We start from the raw sequence: 12412 nt of genomic DNA on the forward strand, positions 1-12412 counted from the left end.
TTAAGGAGGAAAACGAAAGAATCGTCGCTTGGCAACAGAGTAACTTATTTTTATTAATGCAAAGGTTATTTTAACAAAATTACCCCTGTTTATTCTGAAAATGAAACTGGAAACAGAACTCGAAGAAATACAGACTATTCCTAAAATTATTCAGGTAATTGAAACTTTCAATCCATGAATTTGTAATAACTAACGTCAGGTGATGTGTTTTCGCAGGTTTTAAGCCGTCATTCGCCAAATATCAAGTGCTAAATAAGATAATTCGAAAATCAAATAAATACAATTGGGGTTGTTTTTTTAATTACCTGCTGGAAATAATACAGCATGTGGTTTGTGCATGATGGTGTGTGAAAAAGGGTGTGCAGACAGAATGTCGGCGGTCAAAATGTCCCTGCGAATGAGAGATATTGTCCCAACTGTCCCCTAGAAGTTGAAGACATATCATTTCATTATCAAGTGCCCTATATATAATGCTTTTAGAAATAATTTACATTATAAAATAATAAAACAAGAATCACATTTTTCTTTTTTGACTAATAATGAAAAATTCTTATTTCTTACACGCAACAATATTCCAGAATTATGCCCTATCATTTGCAATTTTGTAAAGTGATGCTTTAAGTTGCGTGAAAGCATACGAGTTGGAAATATTAATATCACTAGTAATAAGGATTAAATTACATATGTATTTGTTGATTCAGATGTTTGTTCATGTAATTAATGTATATTTATGTTATTGTTACTGCAGATAAATATATTATATTATTATTTTTGCTCTGCCCATGTTCAGGTGTTGTGCAAATAAATTATTCTTATTCTTGTCAATGGATAAAATGTCAACCATTAATGTGGCATCTCAGTCATAATGTCAACCTCTCTCTCTCTCTCTCTCTCTGGTATTTAAAAACTAAATTCCAAAAATTCCATCACCCATGTTCTGTTTCTGAGAAAATCATATATATATATATACGTTTAGTGCTGTCAAATATATGCAAACAGTGTTTTGATTGGTCAAATGAAAGGTTATATAATAGTATGTTTTCTGGTGGGGTTTTTTTACAAATTATGTTTCATCTGAAAGTTGACATTTTGACCTGGGTACCACTTTGTTAGTTGATATTTTGACTGTTGACATTTTTTCCACATACAATTTGATCATTGACAATTTGACCATTGAAATTTTGACCGTTGACATTTTGTCCTACATCCGTGAAAAAGTAGAACCCTTTGAGATGTATTTTAGAGCATTGTGGAATTAAAATATAACAAAATCCTGAGCTACATTAAGATAATCATGCATAAATTTGTCTCTTGAAAAAGTATCTGCGATTTTTAAAATGATTTTAGCAGGTGAATTTTTATTTCACCTGCTAGGTCTAAAAAAATGACTGCTTTTTGCAAGCTGCTGTTTCAAGCCCTGTACTCGGTCTTTCCAGAGTGGACGTTTGGACGGTTATAATCCCTCTCTGCCTTCACTGTATCAGATATAACTATAAAGAAAATAATTTTTGCCCACCAACAAGTAAACTCATAAGGCATGCAAAGACCCCCACTCTAATACCACTTATTTCACATATTAGTCCTAATACATACAATATAGTAAGAAATCTACATTAGTGATTAATACAGTATGTGAAATATTTATTGGCAAAATCAAAGATTATCAAACAGGATTATTAGAGTGGAAATCTATGACAAATAAGTAGGCATAAATCCTGTGTTTAATGGCAAATTTAATTAGGTAAAACCTAAAAGTGATGTAAAGTATGGTCTGTTGATGGGATTTCCATATCAAAAGCTAGTAAAATGATAAACTGTGTCCGTTCCTTTAAATATAGATTATCTAGAAGGTCATTAAAACAAATATACAGATAATTTATTCTGCCTATATTCAATTACACAGACATTATTTATGATAACTGTACCATTCAAAAGGCATATTCTCTGGAAAATATCCAATTAGATGCTTTTCATACAAATAACCAGCCTCAGTAGTGTCATGGTTAAGCCATCAGACGTAAGGCTGGTAGTATAGGGTTCGCAGCCTGGTACCAGCTCCCACCCAGAGAGAGTTTTAACAACTCAATGGGTAGGTGTAAGACCACTAGACCATCTTCTCTCTCACTAACCACTAACAACTAACCCACTGCCCTGGACAGACAGCCCAGATAGCTGAGGTGTGTGCCCAGGACAGCATGTTTGAACTTTAATTGGATATAAGCATGAAAATAAGTTGAAATGAAATGAAATCATACAAATGATGCTGCCGTTAAAGGTATATTCCAACAGCTACTGTATAAAGAATAACCAATAACTGCCTTAATATATTGAATTTATCATGTGAAGATTAGAATGGCTAATTCCACGAGGCTCTGCCTCAGTTATTTTGTGACATGTTTTTTAATAATAGGAATTTTTTTTAATTGATTATCTCAGACAACTCAATTTTCCAACATTGGTGAAATTTCATTTTAAAATTTAATTAATTTATGGATGATCTATTTAAAATTTGATTTACAGAATAAATCTGTTTATTTGCAAGTTATGTTGCAAAATGTCTGTTTAAATTGTGATTGTATTGGTGTTTTTTCTTCTTATATTTTTAGCCCAGAGAACACAAGGCAAAAATCTGTGTTTGGTAAGTATATTTCTACATAGTAGATTAATATATTCATTGATATATTTTAACGTGAAAAATAAGTTAACTGACTGCCTGACAATAAACTGTGACACATTAGAGCAGATACTATTATAGTGTCTCTTTTTCAACTGTTCATAAGTTGTATCATCATAGACTCTATTTTGTTGTCAGCTGTGTTGCATTGAAAATGTCAACAAACAGCTATCATTTTCACAGATGTATTTTGTAAAATTAGCTCAAAATGAAAATATAATTGTTACTTAATACGTGATAATGAATGTCAAACTGGAAGTTTACAAGATCCTTTGACATTTGAATTGCTATACACTGGATGATTTGAAATTTGCCAGTCATAAACACCCCCTATCCCATGTGTGTTCTTGTACATTTAGAATCATTGGCACATTTTCTGTTGTTGTTGTTTTTAAATGCATGTCAAGATTGCTGATCTTGGTGTGTACAGTGTCACATACTTTTAATATTTTCAGGGCTGATCTCACAATTGATGATATAGACCGTGTAAATGAATCACAGCATGCAGACCTCATTAAACAGTGAGTGATGCACTAAGCATTGTTTTATTATACATACAGTGTTATCAGTCACTCAGTGACGATAACATGCACATTTTAGAGTGAAAATGTCACTATTTCACTCTAAAACATTTTATCATCAGTGTATAAAGTGTTATCTTCACTGTAAGAAAGCTGGAACTATTTTACTGCTGGCATTTTAAAAATAAAGGTAAACTGCCAAAAGGTATATAATAAATAGAAGATTTCATGTTTTTTGTCAAAAATGATTTATATCTCATCTCTTGAAGTTTGCAATCATATCACAGATATGACTGCAAACTTCACGAGATGAGATATAAATCATATTTGACAAAAAACATGAAATATCCTCTATGACTCTTGTCGAAACCAGATTCACTTGGGACCGGTAAAATATGCCGGTTTAGACAGAGTGCCAGTGTAAACAAATTTTATCTAGAGTTGATAAGAAAATACTAATGTAAATAAAACGTCATATTAACCAAACATTTGGACTATGTATAAGACATCTGTGAAGACTAAGCAATGCTTGTTTTGGTGATTGGTATAAACTATAAACTCAAGATAAATAAAATAAAATGGGTCATCAGTGAGAAGCAGGCTGGGACACAAGTGTTGAAAGTGGGATATTAACATTTGACTGTAATCAAAATATGTGTTCAAACCAGAACACATTTAAAATAAGCAGAATAAATAACATTATTTTATTGATTAAAATCACATGAAACAGGGGTCTGAATTTATAGTTTTATTATTTTAAACAGATCACTATGATGCATTGCAGGTATGAACACATACAAATAATAATCTGATTTATCTTGCTACCTACACCCATTACAACAGGTGTGGTTTATTGTTTATTAAGCCTTCAAAGAGGCGCGATTATTTCATAACACTTTCTTTGGGTGTCCTAATTACTGGAGAATTGCCGTCATTTAAAAGGTGACCACTGGCCGACAGTAGAGGTAAGATCGCATGCCAGTGTAGAGGGATGCGGTGAACTCGTATGGAAACTAACTCGTATGAACGGAAAACTCGTATGGAAAACGAACTCGTATGGAAAAAATAACGATGAAGTCGTATGGGGATGTATGGATATGCAGATATACTAACTTTGATATTTCTCTTAAATGTGTATTTTGACACTTGTTTTGTATACATGCTTCTTATTTATGTCCCCTTCAGTCAACTATTGGCGTGTCAACCGCAGTTTGTGCGTCAAAGGCAGTCACCTATAATTAAAACATGATGTCATTAGACTTATTTCCTGCAACAGAAACTGTAAACAATGCATGCATGTTTTGCGTTTCTCACCAGCCCGAACTTAAAAACCACTAACCAATGCCATGGACGTTGGGCTAGCGGATTTGTCGAACTCTGCATAAAAACTACAAACAAGTTGCTATACAGTTATGGATATATCAGTTTGTTCACTGCATTTTCCTACATACGAGTTTGTCTTCCATGCAAGTTCACTTGTGGATTTCCATATGACTTCACTGCATTTTCCCCCATACGAGTAAGTTTTCCATACGAGTTCACCGCAAGCCAGTGTAGACAGAGCTAATTACTATATAAACCATTCTTTTGTTCTTGAATTTGCATGCAAAGTCCGGAATAGACAGCATATGGTGTAGACAGAATTTTATTTCTAATAAATTAACGGTGTACACAGAATATATATATATATATATATATATATATATATATATATATATATATATACACATATATATATACATGTACTAAGTTTGAAGACATTCCAGCACCATTTGATCATATTGTTTTATGTGATCATGACACTTGGCCTAATAGTACAGCTTCTTATCACCAAAAAACAGGCCAACCATTCACATTGTGATAACAGGGATCGATTTTGGCCCACGGCACTACGGCTATTGCCGTAGGTGCCCTTGTTACTGGACGCAGTGCCCCGATAAATTGGACTGTGTCCACGGCCATAAGTAGCCGTGGTTGCCTTCCTTGTATGCCCTAGTGCCCTTCTCATGCCTGGTACCAACTAAATTGAACTTTGCAGCATTTGTCACTTGCCGTGTATTCGTCCATAAGAACAGAAATCCAAAGAAATTATTGCCGACTCTCAGACACGCAATTCCGATGGGCGCAGCCATATTGTTATTGTTTACAAGCCACAGATCCGAGAACCACGTGGTCGCCGAGAAGTAACTGCGCAGTCGCTCTATAAAGACTGTTCTGCGCAGGGAACCTCATCTCTCACTCGCATCAGTGAAAACTTTACAGAAAGTGGCCATGGTGCCCTACCCTTTAAAGAAATGTTGCCCTTGGTGCCCCAAACATTTCCTCAAACCCAAAGCCAAAATGGCCTTGCCCTGAATTATTTTTAATTCTACCCCTGTGATAATAGCACCACATTTGGTACATACATGCTATGACAGGTACTAAATAAAACAAAACATGGACCCTAACAATATTAGCTTTTTTAAGGGTCATAGCACCATATTTTCAAAATCGCCACCATAAAAATTTCAAAATGCCTTTCTTTATATATACAAGTGCCCATAACAGGTTAGCGGTCTACCAGTCACTGAATGACAACCCCCCAGAACAATGGGTGACCCACTGAAAAGGATCCTACGAGTCTTTGCACTAGACATGTGCTCTAACACTGAATTTTCTGGCCTGGTGCTTATAAAACTTTTAGAGTCTAGACTCGAGACTAATAGAGTCTGAGACACTAATGTCATGACAATGCCATACAAACTGTATGTGTGTGATGTCATTAGAGATTGAGTCTGTAATAGAGTCTGAGACACTAATGTCATGACAATGCCATACAAACTGTATGCGTGTGATGTCATTAGAGATTGAGTCTGTAATAGAGTCTGAGGCACTAATGTCATGACAATGCCATACAAACTGTATGCGTGTGATGTCATTAGAGATTGAGTCTGTAATAGAGTCTGAGACACTAATGTCATGACAATGCCATACAAACTGTATGCGTGTGATGTCATTAGAGATTGAGTCTGTAATAGAGTCTGAGACACTAATGTCATGACAATGCCATACAAACTGTATGCGTGTGATGTCATTAGAGATTGAGTCTGTAATAGAGTCTGAGACACTAATGTCATGACAATGCCATACAAACTGTATGCGTGTGATGTCATTAGAGATTGAGTCTGTAATAGAGTCTGAGACACTAATGTCATGACAATGCCATACAAACTGTATGCGTGTGATGTCATTAGAGATTGAGTCTGTAATAGAGTCTGAGACACTAATGTCATGACAATGCCATACAAACTGTATGCGTGTGATGTCATTAGAGATTGAGTCTGTAATAGAGTCTGAGACACTAATGTCATGACAATGCCATACAAACTGTATGCGTGTGATGTCATTAGAGATTGAGTCTGTAATAGAGTCTGAGACACTAATGTCATGACAATGCCATACAAACTGTATGAGTGTGATGTCATTAGAGATTGAGTCTGTAATAGAGTCTGAGACACTAATGTCATGACAATGCCATACAAATTGTATGCGTGTGATGTCATTAGAGATTGAGTCTGTAATAGAGTCTGAGACACTAATGTCATGACAACGCCATACAAACTGTATGCGTGTGATGTCATTAGAGATTGAGTCTGTAATAGAGTCTGAGACACTAATGTCATGACAACGCCATACAAACTGTATGCGTGTGATGTCATTAGAGATTGAGTCTGTAATAGAGTCTGAGACACTAATGTCATGACAACGCCATACAAACTGTATGCGTGTGATGTCATTAGAGATTGAGTCTGTAATAGAGTCTGAGACACTAATGTCATGACAATGCCATACAAACTGTATGCGTGTGATGTCATTAGAGATTGAGTCTGTAATAGAGTCTGAGACACTAATGTCATGACAATGCCATACAAACTGTATGCGTGTGATGTCATTAGAGATTGAGTCTGTAATAGAGTCTGAGACACTAATGTCATGACAACGCCATACAAACTGTATGCGTGTGATGTCATTAGAGATTGAGTCTGTAATAGAGTCTGAGACACTAATGTCATGACAACGCCATACAAACTGTATGCGTGTGATGTCATTAGAGATTGAGTCTGTAATAGAGTCTGAGACACTAATGTCATGACAACGCCATACAAACTGTATGCGTGTGATGTCATTAGAGATTGAGTCTGTAATAGAGTCTGAGACACTAATGTCATGACAATGCCATACAAACTGTATGCGTGTGATGTCATTAGAGATTGAGTCTGTAATAGAGTCTGAGACACTAATGTCATGACAATGCCATACAAACTGTATGCGTGTGATGTCATTAGAGATTGAGTCTGTAATAGAGTCTGAGACACTAATGTCATGACAATGCCATACAAACTGTATGCGTGTGATGTCATTAGAGATTGAGTCTGTAATAGAGTCTGAGACACTAATGTCATGACAATGCCATACAAACTGTATGCGTGTGATGTCATTAGAGATTGAGTCGGGACTTTTAATAGCATTTTATAAGCATGGGCCCTGATCTTTTTGCAGAGTTCTTGCAGACATCTTTCACCTAGATGACTATCAAAACAATCTGAAGAATGGTGTAATGATGGACCTCTACTACTACACCCTACAGTTTGCCCGCGACAGCGGCTTCAATAGAGAGAAGACGTCAGTGTTCTTTTCCATCATTAAAAAGACACATGAAGTCTGCATTGGTAATAATACTTTTATAATGACATTTCAAATTTTTTTCTTTTCTTTTTTATAATTTTGTTATTGTTATAAATAAAGTAGGCTGAAGTTACAGAGCCAATTGATCTTATAAACACAGCTAGTGATTAAGCATTGTAAGACTAAAACATTTAGGCGTTTTAAATTTAGCCATGTCTGTCTAAACCACAAAATGTTCTCAGTTTTGTTTACAGTTATCATGCACTAGTTTAAAGTGAACATTCCTATTTAAAATTAGTTTTGAACATATAATTAAATTTAATCTTGTTGATAGAATTACACTAAATAATATTTTCTTTATTTTAATAATCATCTTGCTTAATTACAGTAAAACTGTAGATCTAAGATTGATACATTCTTGTAGCAGAACATTCTAGTTTTATCCAACAGTAAATGAAGAGTTCAGATACAAAAACAGTTAAAATCCATTTCAGTAATTTTCTGCAAGAGTTTTTTTTCATTATGCTTTCTATGTAGGGTTTCCACGAGTACTCGGGCACGGGCCAAGTCTAGCTAGACTTGAGTCCATTGACAGCACTCGAGTACCCATGCAAGGAAGAGCACTCTCATTTAATTATATTTTGTATGTTATTTTGTCATATTATTTTTGCTGCCAATGGAGGGAAAAGAAAAGCCAAATGTCACAGTGTGAAATGCAGTATAATGGACCAGTGTATCAATGGCATGATTTGGCATCCATGTTCAGGGCTGGAATTAAGATCCATAATGCTATTTTACTTTATTGCTTAGTCTCATTATTATCTAGTGTCGGGTACATGGGTCCGGGTCAAGTTTGACCCTCGGGTCCAATATTTTGGACTCGTGAAGGCCCTATTTCTATGTAAAACAAACAAGTATGAAAATCAGAACATAATGCCTTAATTGAACTGGTTAATGATAGTAGAAGTTGGTTTTTGGATAAAATGGCGCTTATCGTTTTTTGCACCTGAACTCTTCAAATATATAAATATTGCTGATTAATATTAGCCCTAAAATAAATCTATGCTACATTAAGACAAATCTTTGACGAATAAGTTTATATTTTAGAAACACCATTTGGAAATCTAGATCACACTTTCAACTATTTCAAGGCCCTTCTTTTGTGCCATGCTGTGAATGTAAGTAAAGTTTATACCACATGTATTACTTACAGTTCTATAGATTCTTATTTAATTACTCCATATATTACAAATAATCCAGTTCCCTGTCTTTGTACAGAATATACCGGCCTCGGTGGCGTCGTGGCAGGCCATCGGTCTACAGGCTGGTAGGTACTGGGTTCGGATCCCAGTCGAGGCATGGGATTTTTAATCGAGATACCGACTCCAAACCCTGAGTGAGTGCTCCGCAAGGCTCAATGGGTAGGTGTAAACCACTTGCACCGACCAGTGATCCATAACTGGTTTAACAAAGGCCATGGTTTGTGCTATCCTGCCTGTGGGAAGCGCAAATAAAAGATCCCTTGCTGCCTGTCATAAAAAAGAGTAGCCTATGTGGCGACAGCAGGTTTCCTCTAAAAACAGTGTCAGAATGACCATATGTTTGACGTCCAATAGCCGATGATAAGATTAAAAATCAATGTGCTCTAGCGGCGTCGTTAAATAAAACAAACTTTACTTTACTTTACTTGTACAGAATATTTACGAGGAATATTTACCACACCTAAACAGTATTTTTTTTAATTGAATAATTAATTGATGTCAAAATCACAACAAATTATATTTTAAATATTATACACACATATATGTAAATCAGATAAAAATAAATTATAATTTCAATTCATAATGTTTTGCTTGTTTTGAGGTATATTGAGGGTTTTAAAACAAAGAAAAAAAAAGGACACATTTTGTGTTTTGTTTTTTCTGTTGATCAAATATTTTGTGCTTTTTCTACTGTTTTAAACTACCATTTTAAATTTTGTTTTCAATGTTCTTTTTTTGTGTTTGTTTTGCTAGAGACCTCCACACAGCATTGAACTCTTCAATGCCGATGAGGTTCGGAAGATTACAGAGTACGCCATCAATACGTATTTCAGACATTTCAAAATGTACAAATATGTCTTCACACCATTGGTAAGTAACAAGCACACATCACTGAAAACATCATTTCAGCTGATTTTTTTTAGTAAAATTCTCATTTCAAATACAAAATAACATTAACATTAGTGCAGTGCATAGCCGTTTTATTCTGGGTCCAATATAACATTTTACAAAAATGTCTATCTGATATTCTTTCAGGTAAAACTGGATCTCGCCATGAACTATATTGGGATGTCCATGACCCCACCGCCATCAGAAAGTAAGCGTGTGTTAAACTTGTTACTAATTTTGTAAAATCACCTTCATGAGATTTGTTAGCCCAAAAAAGGGTTGTTGGGAATAGCATCAGACGCATATTATAAACAAGATATTTGTTAATCAGCTGGTTTTTGGACAAACAATATTTCATAGTTTTTTCATCAGCATTATAAAACATTCTCTTTGCATAATATGATAGGCAATGAATGATTTGCCAAAGTTCAATGACAATTTATATCTTTCTGTTCAAACTTGTTTTGTTTTTTTATACCCATGCTGGCATGTTAACACAGTGCATATAACCCATACCTCTGTCCTATACGATTTGCAATAACATTTCAAGTCACACCATGCACATCGTATGAGTCGTTCAAGCCTCCACTATATTTAAACACTAGCTATATATCTCAGACAATCGAGCTGTATGCATTGGTTTGTGTCATAAACCAGTCTCGTGTGAGAACGCATACTGGGCTTTGACACTCGAACTCGGTGATGTGTTAGCATGTGTAATTAAGACTGGGGCTTGGTGGAAGCTGAAAATCTTGTCGATTCACATTAGGCATGAGAACCACATGTAATAATCTTATCCTAGTGTTTTTGTTTCAGTTATTTATTAAGTGAACTTTAATCGCTGCTTTGAGCGCTGGGTCTGTGGTACGAATCTTCTTAGTGGAGGTTGATTTTGCTGTTACACTTTTATTTTGTTTAAACATTTTCACAAAATAATTCATATGGGGACAATATTTAAAAATATTTGACAACTCGAAGGCAGTTTGAATGATCTTTATCTATGTGACTATTTGCTTGGTTACATAAATTATACATTATATTATATTATATTATATCCAGTTAGTTCCCTAACATTAAGACCCTTATACTATGGTTCTGAACTACACTGGCATCCCAAATGCATTTTAAACAAGCTGATTACTCATGTGCTGCTCATGAATTGTCCTAAAAGTCTAGAACATTTTTGGATTACATTAATATTGGAAATCAGATGTGTGCAAGTTTTAGCTTGAGCCAAAAGGGAAATTCCCACTACCTTCTGCCGGTAGGAGCACTTTATAACAACACTATTACATACTCCCCACTCAAGAGAAGCTACGTCCCCGAGCAGTGAGCCACAGTCAGTTGAACTGTTAAGGGTCCTAACTGGGTTATAATTGTATTCTTGTGTTAAGAACACATTCAGTCTCTACGTCAGCTACAAATGTAATAGAAAAATCAACCTCCACTGAGAAGATTCGAGCCACGGACTCGCAGTACGAGAATTCAGCGCTCTGCCAACTGAGCTAATAGGGAAATTCCCACTAGCTACTGCCAGTAGGAGCACTTTATACCAACACTATTACAATAGTCTGGAGTCCTAAAACAAAATTATTTAAAATATTTGTTTCAGCTGATGACCAGGAAGATCAGGACACCACTCTGGATGAACAAGTGGACACAACAGCGGGCGAGACAGATGATCAGAAAACTGAAGAAACAGGTAAATATTGAAAATAAACAGAAATCTAAAAGAGATTTTGCAAGACCAAGGCTGTGTCCAGCTTTTGAGATATTTGGTCATGATAACAGATCATCAAACTCTTTTTTTTGTATTAATTGCATAAAACATTATTCATGAATTCCTACTGGCAACTTTACCGGCCTCAGTGGCGTCATGGTTAAGCCATCGGACATAAGGCTGGTAAGTACAGGGTTCGCAGCCCGGTACCAGCTCCCACCCAGAGCGAGTTTTATTGACTCGATGGGTAGGTGCAAGGCCACTACACCCTCTTCTCTCTCACTAACAATTAACAACTAACCCACTGTCCTGGAGAGACAGCCCAGATAGCAGAGGTGTGTGCCCAGAACAGCATGCTTGAACCTTAATTGGATATAAGCATGAAAATAAGTTGAAATGAAATGAATGTGTTTAATGACACCTCGGCACTCTGGAGTCTCTGGAGACTTAACATTATTTTTTCAACATTTTGTCTATAGTAACAAAGGAAACCCACAGTACTTTCAGGGCTTCTAGATTATGGTAGCCCCACTCCCATGGCTAGTGGTATTCATTATTGGGCTAGTAAATAACTACTATTGCCATGCCCGACAGCTAGTGAACTTTTTTTTTCAAATGTTGCAGTTAAGTCTATTTTGTAAATATGAATATCCTGCCCCCACCCAACCCCCTCCAATGTTAG

The 12412-nt window shown here is 35.6% G+C and overlaps 1 protein-coding gene across 1 annotated transcript in view; it reads left to right on the forward strand.

Moving 5' to 3' along the window:
* Nucleotides 1-12412, forward strand: part of LOC121369019 (coiled-coil domain-containing protein 189-like) — a 13416-nt gene continuing 1004 nt past the window's right edge. Inside the window, exons 1-8 of the mRNA XM_041493823.1 lie at nt 1-154; nt 2607-2638; nt 3130-3195; nt 7735-7904; nt 8968-9038; nt 9876-9992; nt 10158-10218; nt 11623-11712. Of these exons, the coding sequence (XP_041349757.1) occupies nt 101-154; nt 2607-2638; nt 3130-3195; nt 7735-7904; nt 8968-9038; nt 9876-9992; nt 10158-10218; nt 11623-11712 (661 nt within the window). The 5' untranslated portion in view covers nt 1-100. The remainder of the gene's footprint in view (nt 155-2606; nt 2639-3129; nt 3196-7734; nt 7905-8967; nt 9039-9875; nt 9993-10157; nt 10219-11622; nt 11713-12412) is intronic.

The sequence above is a fragment of the Gigantopelta aegis genome, chromosome 3 (assembly GCF_016097555.1).
Source record: "Gigantopelta aegis isolate Gae_Host chromosome 3, Gae_host_genome, whole genome shotgun sequence".
Taxonomy (NCBI): domain Eukaryota; kingdom Metazoa; phylum Mollusca; class Gastropoda; order Neomphalida; family Peltospiridae; genus Gigantopelta; species Gigantopelta aegis.